This window comes from Dryas octopetala, chromosome 3 (assembly GCF_963921425.1).
Source record: "Dryas octopetala chromosome 3, drDryOcto1.1, whole genome shotgun sequence".
NCBI classification, from domain to species: Eukaryota; Viridiplantae; Streptophyta; class Magnoliopsida; order Rosales; family Rosaceae; genus Dryas; species Dryas octopetala.
In genome coordinates this window covers 10057926-10079127 of record NC_141368.1, presented here as the reverse complement: position 1 = coordinate 10079127, position 21202 = coordinate 10057926, and the positions used below count along the sequence as shown (strand labels likewise).

The 21202-nt window shown below is 33.4% G+C and overlaps 2 protein-coding genes across 4 annotated transcripts; one reads left to right on the top strand and one right to left on the bottom strand.

Moving 5' to 3' along the window:
* Positions 1–9267: 9267 nt before the first annotated feature.
* On the bottom strand, positions 9268–12900 carry LOC147290697 (DUF4378 domain protein). Its single transcript, XM_086238139.1, has 3 exons — positions 11715–12900; positions 10650–10779; positions 9268–10007 (listed from the first exon to the last, which is right to left on the bottom strand). The coding sequence occupies exons 1-3, from the start codon at positions 12405–12407 to the stop codon at positions 9502–9504; spliced, it is 1329 nt and encodes a 442-aa protein (XP_086094265.1). The 5' UTR covers positions 12408–12900; the 3' UTR covers positions 9268–9501.
* Positions 12901–16254: 3354 nt separating this feature from the next.
* Positions 16255–21057, top strand: LOC147290696 (5'-3' exonuclease family protein). 3 transcript variants are annotated; one of them, XM_086237219.1, is made up of 8 exons: positions 16255–16528; positions 17094–17270; positions 17948–18118; positions 18281–18462; positions 18545–18791; positions 18972–19107; positions 19631–20106; positions 20328–21057. In XM_086237219.1, exons 1-8 carry the CDS (start codon positions 16334–16336, stop codon positions 20571–20573), a joined length of 1830 nt encoding a protein of 609 aa, XP_086093345.1. In that variant the 5' UTR covers positions 16255–16333; the 3' UTR covers positions 20574–21057. The 3 variants fall into 3 exon arrangements, with proteins under 3 accessions (XP_086093345.1, XP_086093346.1, XP_086093347.1); XM_086237221.1 differs by having other exon boundaries at positions 16391–16528; positions 17083–17270; XM_086237220.1 differs by lacking the exon at positions 17948–18118.
* Positions 21058–21202: the final 145 nt, after the last annotated feature.

Below are 21202 nucleotides of genomic sequence, written 5' to 3'. Positions count from 1 at the left end.
AAAAATAATTTCGCAAACCAAACAGACCCTAAGAGAAATATCTCATATTGGAAAAGCATAATGACTCCTAAGGAGTTAGATCTCTCCACCAAGATATATAATTATACAATACCATATTATATACCTTAAATGTGTGATCAATTAATATAACTACATATCTCTATTAAAAAAGTAAGAAACTATGTAATATTAAAATGTAGTCTCCATGACATTACTAGGCTACTAGCCATGGTGTCATGGACCATATCTTCCATGCATTAATAAACATATTTATTGTCTTCCATGTATTAATATGCGGTGGATGAAGTTGAAGATATGTACATTAAAGGCAGTGCGCGCGGGGCACTGGATCTTCAAAAGCTGCTGCGTGACACTTCATTGAAGAAGCTCACGGTTCTCAAAGGGTTTCCAAACCCAAATTCCGATACCATGACACGTTTTTCAGGTGTAACCAGATGGCGTTTTCTCGGGTAGGGAATATCCACTTGGGACCTCTTCCGTTGCCCAATCACTTTTCGCCACGTGGCACATGGTCTGACATCCTCAACGTACAAGAATCCCAATATACGACAGAGCACCCTAAGCCGCTGGAGACTCACCCAGGAAACACGTCACGTCGTCACCACTCACCAGTCCCAGTGGGCCGGCCCCTCTTCCTTACGGCAAATTAATTTTATAACAATAAATATTGATAAATTCTTTTTATATTAGTCAAATATATTAATAAATTTATATACATGTAACAGTCAAACAAAATTGGTATATATTTAATTCTGCATGGTACTATATTTTTGTTAGTCTATATAAATTGAGAAAATTACAAATTAGGACTTCAATTTTATATGTTGTTTCAATTTAGTACCCTAACTTTGAAAACTTTCAAAAAAGTATTTCAACTTTCATTTTGTGTCAAAATAGTACCTCCGTTAGTTTTTTTGTCAAATAAACCGTTATCTGCTGACATGGTAGGGGTATTTTTGTCTTTTTCTTTAAATTTTAAAAATAATAATATTTTAAAAAACTTTTTACTAAAAAATTTTCTAAAATTTCTTAAAATTTTTGAATATTTTTAAAAATTTCTTAAACTTTTTTTCCCATCCCCCTCTTCCCCTCTCCCTGCCATACCCACCCCCTCCCCCCAGCCCCACCCCTTCCCTTTCCCCTTCCTCTTCCTTCTCCTCTTCTCCCTGCCCGACCCACCCCCTCCCCCCCAACCCCAACGTCGTCGCACCCCCAACCCCCAGCCTTCGTTGCACCTCCTCCCCCCAGCCCCAGCTCCATCGCACACCCATCCCCTCCCCGCCCCCAGCCATCATCCCCTCTTTCCTTGCCCGACCCACCCTCAATCTCGTCGCCCCTTTCCCCACCTTACCCAACCTAGCCCTCTCACCCCTTACCCAAACCCCCGACCCTCCCCCTGCCCAACTCCCCCCACCCCCCCATTTGTTTTTTTTTTTTTAGTTTTAATTTTTTTAAAAAAAATTTATTCAAAATTTTTTAAAAATATTATTATTTTTTAAATTTGAAGAAAAAGACGAAAGTTTTTAAAAACGTTAATTTTCATAGAAAACTAGTCATGTATATAGTAAGTGACCACATTTTCAGGAGCATTTCAGTCCGTTTATCATATTTTTATGTGACTTATTCTGTTAATTTTCGGATGGAAGTTAATTTTGATACAACTTGAAAAATTCGTAAACCAAATTGACATTTTTTATAGAGTGAATCAAATTGAGAATTAATATAAAGCTAGTTCATAAATCATTTTTGTATTTAATTCTAAAAATTATACATGAATAAAATATAAAAATATTAAGTAAAAATTATTATATATTGTTTGTATAATAACACAAATATCAAGAAAGTTACTGATAATCATGCACCCTCCTAAAATTGTGTCGATCATTTCTGTGTATATAGATATATGTACAATGACAAATTAGCCAGGTGGGCGATGTCCATGTTGCCAGTGTGATCAATTTTGTCAAATTTTGTTCTTAGAAGTTAGAAACTTAGAACTCGTGACATATTTTTCAGAGACTTAAGAGCATAAAACAAAAATCTGGAATAAGGATATCTTTGGCAACATCTTTGATAATTTGATAATGATCTCTCAAATCATTTTATAAAAAATAAATTATTTAACTATGTGATGATCAAAAATTAGCTTGGACAATAGATGCTGGTTGGTTCTAGCTCTTTGATTGTTTTTTCATTAATCTTATATGATAACTAGAGTGGTTAATCTCATCGTAGGCAATTGTAGTTGTTGACTAGTTCAATTAGAAGGGTTGTAAAATTATTCATAATGCACTCAAATTTGATCTCCTCTCTCAACTAAAAAATAAATAAAAAATCTCGTAATTAAGCCAACCGATCGTGACCAATCGAAAACTTGAATTTGTCTATTTGTAATTTATTTTCATTCATTCTCAATAACCTAAAATAGTAAATTTAATAGCTAAAATCTAAAATAGTATTGATCAATCTGTACTCGAAAATATATAAAACTTGCACTTGTTGGTGGATCGATGTTGTTATTTACAATGAGCCTAACAACTGCCCTAACGACAAACTTTATACATACACACATATGAGACATCTTAAATTGGGGTATATTTTTTGTTTAAATATGTTCATACGTTTTAAAAGATATAAAAAAATTCTTTCAATTTCCCTAATTAACATTGTATATGTAAATAAATGGATTACTTGATAATGAACTTAAATAATTTTTGAAATCATATAATAATTCACCATTGTATAAAAACCTCTACGAGGAATACATAGAGGGTTGAACATAGCAAAACAAGAAATAGAAAGAGGAATAGACATAGCATACTCCAAACTTAGTACAAAAAAAATGTGAATTATTAATTTCTATGACCCCATTTCAAAGAGAAAAACAAAAAGAATAAACAATGAATGCAAACCACTGGTCATCAATTATTAATTCCTAGGTATGACCCATTGACCCCATTTTATGTTACATAATGTTTGTAATTAATAATGGGCAATCTTATGTTAACATGAAAGAGGCCAAGTAAAGGAAAGAGACCAAGCCAAGCCAACCAAAGAAACACAACACAACACTCCATTTAAAATAGACCAGTAGGGGGCTGTGCTGTTAACGAAGCAAACAAAACCTCTCACTATCAATCTAATCATACTCAGCAACTCAACAGCACACAACTTGCAGAGAGGGATGAGTCTTACAACTCTTAACTTTACCCTTTTTTTTTTTTTTTTTTGCCCACTTCTTAACTTTATGGTCTTTACCCGTTAATAAAAAAATCTCTAAATATTAAAGTCTTAACTATCAATTTATCACTCAAAATTGTAATTCATTTTTATATTGTTATTTGAAAACGTTTTTATCTCAAATTATCATCTGTAACTTATATTTATGTCTCATTTTATTTTATTCTATCAAAAATTCTGTTAAAAATGATGACTTGGTCGTTAATGCTGACGTGGTGTGTTGGATGTGCACCACGTGTCACATCTTCGCTTTTATTTTCGGATTTTTTTTATGTTTATAAACTTTGAAAATTAATTAAAAATATATCCGAACTCAGAAAAATACACAGAAAATTCCTACGGACTCGTCTTAACTAGTACTAATTTACTATTGGGTTAAAATACCAATTTTCCCTCTAAAAATTTCCAAAAAATTTAGGAAGTTCAAATTTATTTCTAGAAAATTAAAATAAATTTTCCTCTATTAAATAAATTCTAGAATTTTCATAAACTCTATGACAAATTTTCAAAAATATTTTGGAAATAACCAAAAGCCTGTTTTAGAGAATTATTTCGAGATTTTACATAAATTTTAGAATTTTTCTATAATTTGTTTTCCTCTAAGACCGAGAGGTCTTTTGGGTAGTAAATGTTCATGAGAAATGTATTGTTAGTTTTTAGAAGACTAACGGTGCAGACCTCATATTTTTTGGAGTTATGGAGATTATCCTATGAATTTTCAAAGAATCTAGAGTATTTTAATTTTCAAGAAATAAATTTGGACTTCCCAAATTTTTAGAAAATTGTAGAGGAAAAATTGGTATTTTAACCCCATAGTAAATTAGTACTAGTCAAGATAAGTCCGAAAGAATTTTCTGTATATTTTTTTGAGTTTGGATCTATTTTTAATTAATTTTCAAAGTTTATAAAAATAGAAAAATAAAAAAATCTGAAAATAAAAGCAAAGATGTGACATATGGCACACATCCAGCACGCCACGTCAGCATTTTTAACGAAATTTTTGACGAAATAAAGTAAAATGAGACATAGATGTAAGTTACATATGATAATTTGAGATACAAATTTTTTCAAATGAGAATGAGTTACAATTTTAGATAGTAAATTAATAATTAAGCCAATATTAAAATTAGCCCTAACAATCCATTAGCAAATATGCCAAGGTCACACGTAATGAAATGGGTCCTGCACTGCACATTCCTCTCCAACCATAAGAGAAAATCAGATTCGCCACAGCAGCCTAGCAAGAGCCAAAAGTAGTCCATTTTAATTATATATTATGACAAAAAAAAAACCTTGACCTTGATTAGGCCAAATTGGACTGCCAAAATTAGAAAAAGTCTCGGTGAGGTGTGCATGTGAGCCCCTCCTCTCCTTGTAATCACTAATCTTTCTGAGGGAAACAAGAGCTAGCTATTTATCCTTATTGTGTGACCCAATTTTCTTGCTTTGTCTTTTTATTGGAAAGAAAAAAAGATGATTTTGACACTCCATATGTAGTTATGTGTGAGAGAGAGTGTTGGTTGGAGGAGTGTGAAAATTAAGTTGATATTTTTGGAGCGCTAAAATCATAAAAAAAATATCTAAGTTTGGATGTCATGTTCATGAATGACAATAATGGGTAATCATTATACCTTGTGAGGATTTGTAACTCCATGAATTCGCATTCCATCTTATTTAGTAATCTTTAATTTCGTTTATTAAAGAATAAAAAAGTTTTTTTTTATCTCAGTTGGAATTTAATAATAAAATTCAAAAAATACATTATAACCATTACCTTGAATTTCTAATGAACAACATAAATTTAAAACTAAGGTAAATATTTTCTTCTATGATATGTTTTAATTAATTTTAATTAAATTAATACTTAATTAGTGTTTCCAATTAAAATTGATGTATAAAATAACTATGGTAGTTGATTCGTACTATAGTGAGATTAACAAGTACAATTGGTACCCAAGACTCTGCCCCTCGAGTCTGAACAAAATATCACAAATCTCTGAGTTGACTACAAGATGTTGGTTGAATGCCTAATGGGCTCTCCTTGCTCCTTACGTTCTTGGGTGCATTCAATGGCACATTTCCCACACACACGTGTGGAATTCATGTCCTCTTCAAACTCGTTGCTTCTCGCACGAGGGAGACCCACATTATTTTATAGGTCCGTTGATTTTGGGTACCAAATTATAATGTTTTTTCATTTTAACTACCAAAAAATTTATGTCATTTTACTTTAGGTACTAAATTTCAGTTTAGGTACCAATTTTAAAAAACATAGTTATATCGAGCTGTGACTGTCTAACAGTCATAACTTTTTTATTGATTTTTTGTTTTTTCAATATTTGTAAGGCTTAAACTTTACTGTTTAGGCTTTGAGTTATATGACTTCATCCCCCAAGCTTAAATAAAAAATATTAAACTCTTAAAAATTTTAAATTTTTATAAATTTGAAACAGTCACAGTTTAATCACAACTGTGATTATTCGACAGTCACAACTATATAACAAACTGATTTGTGACCTAATCCAAAATGTCTTACTCTAGGTTAGTACCTAAACTAAAAAAAATTAGTGGCTTGCTGCTTTATTGAAAAACTATTGATATTTGGTATTTAATCCTAATTTTTTATTATTTTATTTTAGTTTTCATTTTTTTCAAAATATCATCTCGTGCATTGAGAAATTAAAATTAAAGAGTGTAACGTACTTGTTAGTAAATCCGATTTTAGTACACAGGTTGACAATAATATAGTAATATTCAGATACTAACGAATTAATGACCTTTAATAAAACGCTTCAAGTGATTTAGAACATGGTAAATGCCTCATTGATATACAAACATGTTAGTTTCTTATTAGCATTTTTATATATACATGCAAAGTAATGTTTTTTTTTTTTTGCTAAAAATTGTGATAACATAAGTTATTAATATTATCAGACTGAATCAGAACTATATATTTAGGCAATAATCAACAATTTATATTTACAATATAATAATATAAGTCTAAGGAAATTACCAATTTGGTCAACTTATTGTTCACTTTGTCTCGGTTTAGTCCACAAACTTTTTTTCCCGCCATTTTGATCCACGAACTTTTTAAAGTTTGACATTTTGGTCAATTCCGTCAAAATTTCATAAATATACGTTAAATAAAGGGACAAAATTGTCCATGTAGTCTCATGTTTTTCAATTTTTCTTCTCAATTTAACTTATGAAATCTCTACCGAATTCAACAATCTTATACTAGTTTTGAAGTTATGAATCTCTTTTTTACAACTATATAAAAATCATTCAAAACGGAACTATAAAAATCAAGATAAATTATCACAAAGTAGGCTACCTGAAATTGCCCCATTTTTAAAGAAAATTTTCAGATTTTTGAAATTTCTTCATACTTTAATTTCCTTCGAATTCAACACATCAAATCAATTTCTTAGGCTACTAGAAACATATTTAAAGTCTTCCAATCCATCATACAACCTCAAACCGATCTATAAATTAAAATTTCAATATTGAAAAATTGATAAGTATACCACAACCCGAATTCTCATTCAATTACCTTCTTCTTGTGACCTAAACAACCTCGGAAATGAATGAGAATTATAGGAGAATTCGGATTGTGGTGTACTTATCAATTTTTTCAGTTTTGGGGTTCTAAGTTCTTAATTGAGATTTTGATTTATGAAAATTATTTTTATTTTTTCATATATATATGTGTGTGTGTGTGTGTGTGTATAGAGGTCCTTTCTATTGAGGTATATCTCATCTTAAACATGATAAAGTATGACTTGTGAGACCAACTCCATATTGTAATTTGATAATCGAATCCATCTATTTTCTCTAAGTCTCTATATAAGGATTATCTTTACAAAAAATTAGGTAAATAAAAAATTATTAAAATATTTAATTGTGATTGAATAAATAGACGAATATATGAATTCCATTAACACTTGAAATGATGGCCATTTAATCAAATAGTTACACAATTTCCGATTTATCTAATTTTATGCAAAATGATCCTTTATAAAGACTTAGAAAATAGATTGCTTCAATCATCATATTATAATGTGGAATGAGTCCCACAAATTATACCTCATTATGTTCAAAATGAGGTTTACCTCAACGGAAGGGACTATGTATGTATATATCAAGCGTGCATACATACATATATACTTTTCAGCCATACATGGAGTCAAGGACTTGAGATTTGGTGATGATGGCTTATGGATCCTTTAGTTGTACATAAAGGTGAAGTACTAGACTTCACACATAAGCAATATTTAATTTCTATCTTGCATGAGGTTCTCTATCTCTATGTCTATGGTTACATGCAACATGTCGGGCATATCTTTTTGCTATATCCAATTCTTTCTCTAGTCTTTTATCACACCAATTAAGGGTCCCATGTATTCAAAATTTCACATTAGTCTGCCTTCAATAATGCTACATTTATCATATTTTTATACCACAATTTCATACCATCTTATATGACATTCATACATTGGACACTAAAAATTAAAAAATAAAACCTAAAAAAGAAGAAGGAAATACCCTTCCAGTAAAGTAATGACACATTAGATGAGATACAAATGTGAAAAAAAAAAAAAGTGGGACAACTAGCATTATTGGTCTGCCTTTCACTCTCTCTATTTAGTACAAGGCAAAAGGTAAAACAATTCTTCTATTTCAAGTATTATTTCTTATGCTCGTAAGTCGTAACAATATTGTATCCTTAAATATGTCCTTTACCATGCTTGATGATGCAGCTATTGTAAGCATTAAATCTTATATATAGAGCCAATATTATACTTTGCTGCATGTTTGATTGCTTGTAATAAGTTGTTCCATGGCCGGCTCTTCCGTTTCATAATAGCTAGGGTGGGAAATAAGGGATATAAATATATTTAAACTTTTTGTATGAAACTTATAAATGTATACATAAATAGAAAGTCATTTTTTCTCATAATATATAATAAGATCATGAATTATGAGGGTACGTTCAACAATTAGTAAAATTTTGTCTGGATGTATATTTATAATTGACAGTTGCATAACATATAATATGCCAAATGATATGACAAAAAAAAAAGAATAATGCTATACCACATTCTTATACCATCTGACGTGTCTTTACTTTATTAGACAAAGTTTTTCTTTTCCTTTTTGGATTTTTATTTTTATTTTTTAGTATCTAATGTATGAATGACATGTAAGTTGCCACATAAGGTAGTATGAAATTATGGTATAAAAATGTGGTATATGTAACACTACTGCAAAAAAAATTTGTATTAGAATAACTTGTTTTTTTTTTTTTTTTCCAGCATGGATGAACGTTTAATGAGTTTTTGAACGTTGGAAGGATGGAGTCATATGGAGCCCAAGTAAGCAAAGTACCTCTCTCTCACATGTCAATTTGGGTTGCCTATGTGCCAAGCATGCCTTTGAATTAATCGGATGGACAAAAAGCACACGAGGCTAGCTTGATTATAGATATTGACTTGTGGTGATGGGTTTGGGTTCTATCGAAATTTAAATGTGATGATGCATAATATGCATTGAATAACCCAGAATTAAAAAGGGAAATATGATGAGAAAATAGAATTGATGTCTGGACTATAAAGTGATTACAGTCTAAACACGTGCCTATGAAAAATGACTTGCATACAGGGTCAATGACTCTAGAAAGAAATCTCTATCATGGGCTTATTATTGGGCTACAACTAGCTACTTCATCATGAAGACTGAAGCCCAAAGAAAATTCCTTGTAACCCATTTTTAAGTATTAGTTATATATTTCATATTAAGATTTCCCAAAGGAAGCCTATAACCAAGTCAAAAGTCCACAGGAAAATAAATAAATAAAAAAACAGCCCAAATAAGCCCAAAAAATTAATCCTTGTAACCCATTTTTTAAGTATTAGTTTTTGCTGTTTTTTGTTCATGATTCTCTTCTTCTTATTTTTTTTTTTTTTTTCACAAATGTTCAGCAATATCAGACCCTACAAAAATGGGCATAAGTTATGCCTCTCAAAATTCTTGTTCATCCTCCTATCTTTACAAGCCAAAAGATGAAATTCTCAGAGATACAATACTGCTCCTAGCTATCATACCAAATGTCTCATTCATGGCTTTAGTTTTGGCCATTTCACAGTCCCACTTTGGCACTTCACCAAAGCAATGTTCACAGACCCAAAACCCATCATGCCAGCGGGACCAATTGAATGAGAAGGCTTCTATCTGATCTTATCTTAATAAGAGATCAACCAAAAGCTCATCCACCAAGTACTCAGACATGGCAGTCTCAATTTCTAAAGCCAGCTCCTCTTGGTCATCCTCAAACTTGTTAATCCACCTCCCTCCTTTATGCATATCTGTAACATAGGCTTCTTTCTTGTGCTCTAGTCCCCACTCAAATGTATTATGTTCCCCACTCATCCAAGCTTTTGCTTTGCTAACCATCTCCCAATTAAACCCAATAGAATCAGTTTGATTTCTTTGTGCACTCATTTCTTCTTTAAAGAAATCCAACAATAGTTTATCTTCCATATTAGCCTCACAGCTCTCTGGTGTTGAGCTAGTTGCTTTTATATAATTCAACAGCTCCATCGCCCTTTCTTCTATTCCATGCACCTCTTCTTCTTCTTGTTCTTCAAAGTTGGTTCTTTCTTCCAATAACATCCATGAGTCCAAGTTGACAGAGTCCAGACTCTCAAAGTGCTTGATCTTCTGCATAAGCGTTTCTTTCGTTTCTGTTACAAAATGAGGTAATGTTAGGAACTTAGGATCATAGATTCATAGTCCAAAAGAACTAAAAATAATGCAAGCAAAAAGAAAATTGGGTTAGAACACTAGACCAGTTTAATAATTGTGGACATTGGTTCTGCACCAATTATAGCAGATTCTTAAGGCTTTAATTATAAATAAGACTAATTACAACAACAAATTATATTTGTGGCACTTTTAAGTATGCAACACCCGAATTTTGATGCACCACAAGCAAATAGTGTTTAGTTAGGTTCCACTATTTTGCTTGATCACGTATAAATATACAGAATAATGTTAAATGTACCACATTTACTGACCACATTGTTGATCACATCTCTCATAAAGGTGATCGAAATCTGCTTAATTACAGAGAAAGCGGGTCATACCTCTATGAGAAATGTGATAAGGAAATGTGGTATACACAACTTTATTGAAAAATGTATCAATAGCTGGAGAATGGCCATACTGAAGTGATCATGAGTGTTTTTTCTCCTCTTTTGTACTTGCTTGTGGGCGAAACCTTCCATGCATGTCTAGCCATTTCTAGTGCTTAATGAGCAATGATACATGCATGCTATGTGGTAGAACCCTAGAAATGATGAGAGACAATGAGAACAAGAACATACTCTCCACATTGGCAATGCTTTGATCAAAATTAGTACTCGAAAACGCCTCTTTATCATCTTCTCCAAACTGAAAATCAAGCACTGAAACTGGGCTGTGCTGCTCAGCCTCATCACACAGTAGCACCTCAACCTGCAAATATGTAAGTAGTAATTAAGTATAAATCAAATTCAGAATTGAACAATGACAAGTCATATATGCAACTACAGCAGAGAGCAGAGATTTGGATGTACTTGATTGAAATTTGATGGTCAACATCTTAGATTATGTGCAATATTGAATATCTTTAGAGAAAAAAGAATACTCTTGATGCAAATTAAATATTTCATTTGGTCATGCACCATTGCCAGAGTGACTAATTGTTGTTACCAAAAAAAAGTGACACTAACTGTTGCTTTGAAATGAATTCTTTGTATTTAATTTACTACACCCTCCTCACAAGTAGATATTAAAAAATATTAAATAAATATTTAAAAGTACTTTGGGAAACCAAACTTATAATTCTTTTAAGTTACTTGTAACTTCTATTTTGTCTGATATGGATGATAAACTCTGGTCTATTGCTTTGCCAAAAGTGAGAGATCAAAACTATCTAATAAGTGTCATTGTACTCTAGTTTGTTCATGATGATGATGTGGTAGTTATTTATTTATTCAAATTAAGGTTCACTTTGAATTTTGTTTGTATTTAATATTGATCAAATCGAGTTACCACTGAGTAATAATTTAATTTACTCACCACCTTTAACTTAATGTAGGGTTAAGTTTTTATGATAAGCATAATCACACTTAACTATAATTTTCTTATCATACAGACAATATGTGGCATGGATGAGTGAAGTAGTAAAATTACACCATAATTAAAGATCAGTGAGTAAAATTATTCTCTTACTTAATATAAAGACCATTGGAGCCAGCAAGTACCATAAAGTACAGCCCAGCTGGCTAGGTCAACCAAATTATATTACCATCCAAGGACCCTCAACAGCAGACATACAACATATATATAAAGATGCGGTGCACTAAATAATTGCAACCTCAGACCAAAAATAAATAAATAATTGCTACCTGGGGGCCCAATGCAGTGTAACTTGCTGTATCTGTTGTAGCCTCCGTGGAATAATCCTTGCCGACACATGGTAAATGTTTTTTACCCACTTCAACCTCATTTTCACCACACTCATCAGACAGTAAAAACTCCGAGGTAAAATCACTGTCACACCAACTTGAACTTGACCCATTGCTGCTGCTACTACAAGTAGTGCTAGTGGACCCTGTTATGGTGGTGGCTGTGGTACAATGGTGAAGTGAGGAAGCAAAATCCAACGGCTGAGGTTCGCGGAATGATGTCCACCGCATGATGTCTTTGACTCTCACGATAATTTGGACTTGGTTTTGACTCTCCTTCCTTGAGGAGGGCTTTTTTGACCCCCATGAAAGACTTCGCGGTAAAAATGAGGGGGACTTGACTGCGGTAAATGGGATGTTTTTGACTGCTTTCATGAGGGTGTGGAGTGCTGATGAGATTGTGATGGATGCTGCTTTTGATCGGCTTCTGGGTAATAATTTGCTGGTAATGTTGGGATTGTTGGAGTTTGATGATGAGTTTGTTGCTTGGTTGATTGGTTGTTGTCTAGGAAATGATTTGAACCCACTTGAAGAGCAAGAATTGGAATTTTCATCGAGAAAATCTTTGAGCATTGTTGGCCTGCGCTCTATTGCAAATGGGTTTCTTTGATGCACGACATTCTTGTGTGCCATTGATGAAGTTTATGTGGTTTGGCAAAGTGTTTGATGCCCAAAACACAAATCTTGAAGCCTTCAAATTGGATGATCCCAAGTGCCAAATGATGCTAGCTAGAGATCATAGAAAATGAGAGATTGAAGCAAATGGGGTGGGGGTTAATGCTATAGATGTGGTGGGTTGATCAAAAGAGTGGAGTGGGTGAGAAATTGAAGCAAATAGGGTGGTGGGTTAATGGTATAGATGTAGTGGGCTGAGAAGAGCGAAGTGGGAGAGTGAGAGGACAGAAAATTAGGGTTTATATTTAAAAGGGTTGGTGAAGAAGTAAAAGAAGAAAGGGAGAGGAAGCTTCTGGGTTGAGATCTCCAGGTAGTTGATCATGCAAATGCAAGTGATCAAAAGAAATTTAAGAAGCTGTGTGGATGATGCTAGCTATTGCAGAGATTAATATAATAAGAATTTGAGAAAATGACAAACAAGTGTAGAAGGGTGGATGCTTCTATTTTGCAGTTATTTTAAGAGGGAAGAGTGTGTGAGATTTAGTGAGATCTCTTGGTCTTTGGATTTAGAAGCATGTTTTTGAGGGAAAGTAGGTTGACCCCCTTCTAATCAATTTTTGTCATAGTTAATATCTGTACCTTGTGATGAGTTTGATCACATTTTTATTCACATGCAGAATATTGGATTGTACTGACTCATTGATTGTATGGTTCCCTTAGTGTCCTTAAGATTGATCCTACTACCAATAATAATTGCAATAGGGGATTGCATGGGTTCCAAAAGCCATATATCCACATGAAAGTGGTGAGATATAAAGGTACAATTTAATTATATTGCTCAAAGTTTTTTGGTGGAAATTTTAATCAAAACAAAATTGTAGTATAAGGCTATAAGCTAGTGATTGATATTCATATATATGATATATATGGTAAGTTATATTGCTAGATGTGAATTACAACTTTAAATGTAGATATAATCTTCTTATATAATTACTGAATTTGATGTATAATATTATAACATAATATGTCAAACTATTATATATTAAAAAAAACCAAAACTATTCGTTGGATGATATATGGAGTAACAAGTCGCTTCAAGTGCAAATATTGTCACCAATCGATTCTCAAAGAATGATTGATCAGCCATGCAAATCTTTGTAGCATAGATCAATCGATAATAAATTTTAAGTTCTAAATGATGATATATTTTATATCTTAAGATAATATATTATTTTGAAGATGCGATAAAAAATAGAAATAAAAATATGATAAAAGGTTTTTGTCGACCGATCCAAACCTGAAGCTCTTTGATGGAGTAAAATAGGATAGTTTGTTGGATCAAAAGATGTTCTTAGGAGGGCATGTCCTTGAAGGGGGCCATCCAACTCTCATTTCTCATGAAACTATTTTACTTTGTACCATCTCATATAAGTACAAGCATGATGGGTTGCAAGCAGGCCCATTAGCCATGTCACCATTGACATTTAGTGTTTTGAGTATGATTTATGATACACTGTATTGCAATAGTACTTTTTTTTTTTTTGGCCAGACATACACAAGATCTTTAAAAATATAAAACTTGTCCTCTAGCTCACTGCCAGATCATTTAGGCAATCACATGTGGCCAATTCTTATAAGCCTATATTTATATGTACACATGCAAATGGCTGTGGGCCCCAACCGTAGGAGGATCCGATGCTGTTTCTGAATGCAAGTGGTGGAGTCCACAGTCCCTCATCCTTGGGCCAGTTTGGGCTTTCATACTCAGTATTTAAAAGGCCCACAAGGCCCACTCACAGTTGCTAATGCACCACTCCATGCGTTTTTGAGGTCTTTTCCCAATATATTAGAATGCTCACCAATGGTTTTGAGGTCTTCAACAAATATTCAAATAGATGAAAAATGAGTAATGTCAAAAGACCGTATGACATAGCAGTTGATCGCGTTAATTAATAGTTGATTATAAGAATTGATGTAATAATTAGAGAGATTTAGAGTGTAGTCCATTTTATGAGTTTTTCTTAAATTAAGACCGGTCGTGATTTAAAGTTTTTAATCAAGTCCTTTTATTTTTCTTCTTTGACGGCTTTATGTTTCCCAAAATCTCGGAGTTAAAATCTAACATGCAAATTTGCCATTTAATTAATAGTTAATATCAGTTGCGGCATCAAATTAACTACAAAGTTCACTCTATATCCTAGGAGGAGAAATACCCTTTAAATTAGAGGAGGACTTTATTATGAATTAAAAAGATTTTCTTATAAATTAAAAGGACTTTATTATGAATTAAAATGATTTTTTATAATTTAAAGAACTTTATTATGAATTAAAATGATTTTTTTATAAATTTTAAAATACTTATGGTCTCCATTTAAAAACTGTTTTTCAAAATGACCTAAGCCAAACTATCTCTAATAATTATACATCAACTACCACCTCATGTAGTCAAAACATGTTATGTCAACAGCCACCTTATATAGTAAAAAAATATTATGTCAAAATGTTACTCATTTTGCACAAGTTTCTTCTATACTCTTACATATTTCATGATTTGAGCTATATAACTTATTATGTCAATCTTAAGAAAAACTTACTTGTAATTGTTGTATACATTATTTTTCTAAGAATAAGTAATTACGTAATTAACATGTGAAAAGATGTTAAGAAAAAAAGTTTAACATCCTCTTAAATTTTCTCCTGAAATACACGCTAGGAATTTTACTGCAAACAAAAGGTCGGCAGGTGCAAGGGCAGTAACCCTTTGGAAGGATTATAAATATATGAATAGATAATAAGATAAGAGGGTTATTATAATTTGCATAAATTAATAATGTTATCCATTTAATCAACAGTGTTATTTGCAGTCCTTTTGAGTGTCATAATGAATTGTCCATGACATATGATGAGTTCGGTTTAACTCATGAGTTTGTCTTGGTGTCTAATGTCTAGTACCAACTACCAAAACACAAGTCCAATGCAATTAATTAGAGGTGAGTCGGTGTTGGTAATCGAACCAAACAACCCTTATCGACATAAGTGGAAAGCACAAAATGAACCGCTGTCGAACTGACTTTAGACAATTTTTGACTTTTCGGGTTTGATTAGGCTCGGTTGGGCTTTGGTCGCAGATTTGTTCAGCTTTTTGGTGTTTCGCGAAGGGTGGTTCCCAGATCATTTCCGACCCTGATTGTAACGGTGCGATTCGATAAGGCTGTCGATACTGAAAAAACACATAGCATGACCAAACCGATTGGTTTGGCGTCGGTCGGAATCGATAATTCGGCACAAAATGCCAGCCCTCCAATTAATGCATCCTTGCCATTTTCTTTTTTGTTTCTTAAATAATTTTTAAAACTTGATCCATACTCTTAAAAGTTTATTATTCTCTCTGTTAGTTTTCCATTTTTGGAAGAATCCAAAGTGAGATGTTGATTTTTTATTTTATTTTACATTTAAACATTTAAAATTAATTTTATTTAAGTAATTTTAAAAAGTATATTTTGGAGATGCTCCATTTAACTTAAGTTGATTTAAGCCAGAAGAAGCAGACTTTACATGAGGATATTTTGAAACACTTTTGGAATTTGGAGATGGTGTAAGTGTGTAACTGTGTAAGGACAATATGTTTATTTTCTTTCCTTTTTTTTTTTTGGTTTAAAATTATATTAGGGTTAATTTTCACTTTACACACCCGTTTGTTCCTCAAGAAATCAGTGACATCAAAAGAAACGTCGTTCACAATCAAACGACAACACCGAAGATTGAGGAGAGTATCCCCGCGTCCCAACGGAACGACGCCGATCCGTACAACCTCTTCTTATTCTCCTTCTTCTTTAATCTTCTTCTTCTTCTTCTTCTTCTCAGTTACTCAGTACCATGATGAATGCCTAAGCCTTCTCTACGCTCTACTTCTCTCAGACCCATATCCGCAAATCCCAAACGCAATGGGGGTGGCAGGTAAATTCTGGGACTTGCTTAAACCCTATGCCCGACTCGAGGGTTTTGATTTCTTGAGGAACAAACGGGTCGCTGTGGACCTCTCCTTTTGGATCGTACAGCACGAAACTGCTATCAAGACCCGTGCACGAGGCCCCCACCTCAGGCTCACCTTCTTCCGTACCATTAGTCTCTTCTCCAAGGTACAGTCTTTGTGTGTGTGTGTAAGTGTTTTCTGCTTGCTTTCCGAGTAAAGATGAGAAAATCGAAGAGAAACAAAGTTTGGTATTGTGGCTTATCAGTCACACATTTTGGGTTTTTGTAAATATTAATGGGTTTGACATTGGGATTTTATTTTATTTTGTTTTTATTTTTATATATATAAGGGTATGTCTGAGTGGAAGGAAAGGAAAACTAATGGGAATGGATCGAGTTTTTGTGATGGTTTAATGATTTATGGAACCATTTATCAACTGAAACTGAATGGTGTTCTGAGACTCTGAGTTGCAGTTGAGTGCATGCTATATTGCTATATGAGTGAGAAGTCTATGTTGAATGCATAAATTGCATGTAGATTCTTATGTAATATGGCCAATCAATCTTAGGATTACAGTCTTTTAACTTTAAAGTTTATCTTGGCCATATTTTTGTCTTAAGATCACTATTTTTTTCTTTCGCTTTAAATAATGCTGTTTTCTTTTCTTAGCTTAGATAAATTACAGGCTTTGAATTGAGAGTGAGTTTTATAATTGTTCAGTGTTTATGCAGTTTGGAGCATTTCCAGTCTTTGTAGTTGATGGGAGTCCATCGCCTCTAAAGTCGCAGGCGAGGGTTGCAAGGTTCTTTCGTAATTCTGGTATTGATTCATCAGGTTTACCTGTGGCTGAAGATGGTGTTTCAGCTGAGAGGAACAGAACATTTACAAAGTATATACGAGAATGTGTGGTGAGTTGTATCTGATATTATGGTTTTCAGGTTTTGTTATCAATTTAATTTATGTGGTTTGAATTTTTGCATTGAGCAGTACTGTTTTGGAACTTTTGGTGCAAACTCTTCTTTTGGTTGCGTTGAAAGTTCTTGTTAATGTCAAGAAAAACCTCTAGATTTACCATAAAGTTTGAATTTTATTGTTTTCTTAATTCCCCGGCTTGAATCATTCAATATTTAAGATTTTAGTTCTTCAATTTTCAAATAGTCTTCTCTCATGATGATTATATGGAGTAGCATTATCATTTTATGAATTGTAACTTGGAAGCGAGGAAAATACTTTGTGATAAAATGTTTCTTCAGTTTTCTGTTAGAGTTCAAGTCATGTACGTGTAGAGAATAGCGAATGCCATTTGTCATTTTTTTCTGCACTTGTGGGCTAGACTAGCCCTGTAAAAATGAGATTGTTTGTACCAAATTTCGGTCCTTTCTTTCAACCATGATTTAATAGCAGACCAAGTATCCACGCTTTCGTAATTTTTTTTTTTGCAACATAGTTTCATCTGGCTGAAATTTATTGTCAGTTTTGACTCTTTTAGGATCTGTATTATTTCTTTGTGAAAAATAGATAGTTTTGGTTTGTCGGTGATGCATTTGGAATGCTTATCAGTTAATTACTAAAGTTGTTTTAATAGGAACTACTTGAACTACTTGGGATGCCTGTTGTAAAAGCAAAAGGAGAGGCTGAAGCACTATGTGCCCAGTTAGATAGCGAAGGTCATGTAGATGCTTGCATCACATCTGACAGTGATGCGTTCCTCTTTGGGGCTAAATGTGTGATAAAAAGCTTCCGATCTAATTCCAAAGTAAGTATTAGCGTTTTAGTAAGCTTAATTATGCCCTGCTTGAGCAATTGATTCTGCTTTTTCATATTGACTTTTTATTCTTTTGAATTCATATCTCTTCTCTTGACAGTTCTGTTGCCTTACCATCTTTTGGGGCCACTCTGAGAATCTCATTCTGTGCAGGAACCATTTGAATGTTACCATATGTCAGATATCGAAGCTGGTCTTGGTTTGAAGAGGAAACACTTGATTGCCATCTCTCTTTTGGTTGGAAATGATTATGATTTAAATGGGGTGCAAGGCATTGGGCTTGATACAGCTCTTCATTTTGTTCAAACTTTTAGTGAAGATGAGATCTTGAATAGGTACTATTCTAAATGATTTCAAATATGTTGTTTTTTGTTTTCTGTTCTTGTAAAAGTTGATTTTATTGATAATCTAATGCAGGTTACACGAGATAGGCAATGGTGATTCTTCTCTGTTTCAAGGTGGTATCAAATCTGTGGATGATATTGTACCCAGTTCAGATGAGAGCTCAATAAAGACAAAAACTTCTCATTGTTCCTTCTGTGGGCATCCTGGCAGCAAAAGAGCTCATTTTAATTCTTCCTGTGAATATTGTAGTACCACCACAGGTGAGGGTTGCATGAAAAAGTCAGAGGGGTTCAAATGCAGTTGTTCTTCCTGTGATATGGTACATTTTTTTTCCCTACTGATACTTGGGCAATACCATGAATATATTATCCTTTATAGTATGTTATGTCTTATCAACATATTGCCATAAGTCAAATTCAAATAGTGTCTGTTACTTACATTTTCAGCAATGCGCTCTTTATCCCATCTTTAAGTAGAAGCATTTTAATGGTAATGGTAGGATCGTAAAGAAAAGGAGCAGAGGAAGCAAGAGAATTGGCGATTGAAAGTTATCAACAAGATTGCACTGGAGCCAAATTTTCCTAATGATGAGATTATTAAAATGTATCTGTGCAACAACCATGGTTACTTCACTGGTATGTGACAATCTTTCTATAACTAATAATTGGTAAAACTTTTTCCATTAGCATGGACTGAATATGACTTAAGAAAATCATCTCTTTCTCTCTCTCCCTCTCTAACTTTGCTTTAAGCCTTTAAGTGTGACTTTGTTACCTCCTTTAGAGTTTAGGGCATTACTAAAGCTTTGTGCTGCAATTTTAAACTTATGCTTTGGCTAATGTTTGGTTCTTTTATTTATTTTTTCTTTTATTTTCGTTGTTGTTGTCTGGATAAGGATAAGGATAAGGATAAGGGTTATTTGCAAAAATTTCATAATTTATTTTTCTTCTGTTGTTGGACCATTTATTTACGTATTTTTATATAAGGTTGTCTCTTTCTTTATCTATTATTTCGGTGTTTGGGGGAAAATGAGTGACGGTTGGGCTATCCCTTGCCCATCCTATGTTCATTTAGCCTTTCTTATAGGTTAGATATGCATTTATGTGAATATATCTGGCCAATCTCTGTGTATAATCATGCTTTAAAATTTTTGCACAGCAAACGATGGCCCTTGCATATCATGGGTAAGTCCAAAAACTGAAATGCTGGTTGATTTCTTGGGTTTTCACCAGCTGTGGCAGCCATCTTATATTCGCCAGAGGATGCTACCTATGCTGTCAACCATTTTTTTGAGGGAAATGGCTAAAAATCCTGTAAAAAGTTTGCTATATGGGCAGTATGAGTTCATTTCCATAGACCGCTTGAAAATACGATATGGGCATCAGTTTTATGTGGTCAAGTGGAGAAAAGCTGTATCTACGATGAGTTGTGTCACTTACACAATCCCTCCGGAGGAGTCAGATATGCAACAAGATGATGTTATAGAAGTTGATGAGTCCGTTAATCAATTCGATGAGTCTGATGTTCCTAAGATTCATACCAAGAATGGGTCCTGCTTTTTGTTGACCGATGAAAATATGGACCTTGTCCAGGCTGCTTTTCCAGAGGAAGTTGACAGATTTTTGCAGGAGAAGGTGTAGTTTCTTTCCCTTCTTTTTCAATGCGCCTTTTGTTTTTGTTTCCTCTTCTGTCTCGCTTATCCAGGTTTTGTCTTGCTTATATGGTAAATTTATCTTGTATGATATAAATGTGGACTTTTAAGTTATTCTGTAGTTAAAATGAAGGACATTACATGATGATTGTGTACCTATAAATGAAGGACAATCTTAGAAGCTTTTGTGCTTAAAACTTGCAGGAACTAAAAGAATTGAAAAGAAGAAAAACTACCTCTGAAAAGCCAGAAACACCACCAGGATCAAGAGGTGTCCAGCTAAGTATCACAGAATTCTACCGTTCTTCCAAAAAACAACACCAGACAGAACCTGGAGAAGATCTAACCCAGAATACTGATGGTCAGAGCGCTGAAACTAAAGAAGAAAAGAGAAAACCATCAAGTTCAAATTTCTCCAAGTCTGCAAGACGCAAACTTTTGTTTGGCTAAGACCTAAGGCGTGTTCAGGGTTGGGGCCCCTTGCTGCTGCTTTTTAGGGAAATTAATTCAAGATGTAAAGTTAGTCTCTTTCTACCCCTTAATACTAGAAGAATTTTTGTATGTGACGGTCACATATGACCTTCTGATTTGCATGTGGGTCTCATCATATAAAAAATAGGTCTCACATACTTGTTGTGAGAAGGAAGTCATATAAGACCGTCACATACAATAATTTTTCCGTACACTGACCTTAGCCCGATGTGTATTTTTTGTAATTAAATGTTAGGTTTACATAGGTTGGGGTTTTGCATTTTCCTTGAGTGAAGCAAGATTTCTGGTTGTGTTTCTTTTGAATTTTGTAAAGTCTATCTCTTTGTTATTGACTTATTGCGTTGCCAAACACTTAATGGTTTATTATCGAACTAAATTCCAAGATCCTATTGGCATCTAATGTAGCCCATTTTTTATAGAAGGAAACAATGAGTTTGGTCCTTATTTAAATATCAAATGACATATAGTTTCATTGCCAAAAAAACGACATGTAGTTTGATGGCTAAACTTCAGTTGTAGGATCCGCATGCAATTTTGGTGCGGATCCTGCACTTATGACTTGCGGATTCCGCCACATTTGATAAATT

Excerpts from the sequence above, each read along its gene's own strand:
- LOC147290697 (XM_086238139.1), bottom strand. The coding sequence starts at position 12,407 with ATGGCACACAAGAATGTCGTGCATCAAAGAAACCCATTTGCAATAGAG. Across the intron at positions 10,780-11,714 it reads ACACTGCATTGGGCCCCCAG|GTTGAGGTGCTACTGTGTGA; the intron begins GTAGCAATTATT and ends ACATATTTGCAG. Across the intron at positions 10,008-10,649 it reads AAGCATTGCCAATGTGGAGA|AAACGAAAGAAACGCTTATG; the intron begins GTATGTTCTTGT and ends ATTTTGTAACAG.
- LOC147290696 (XM_086237219.1), top strand. The coding sequence starts at position 16,334 with ATGGGGGTGGCAGGTAAATTCTGGGACTTGCTTAAACCCTATGCCCGA. Across the intron at positions 17,271-17,947 it reads AGTATATACGAGAATGTGTG|GAACTACTTGAACTACTTGG; the intron begins GTGAGTTGTATC and ends TTGTTTTAATAG. Across the intron at positions 18,792-18,971 it reads GTTGTTCTTCCTGTGATATG|GATCGTAAAGAAAAGGAGCA; the intron begins GTACATTTTTTT and ends TGGTAATGGTAG.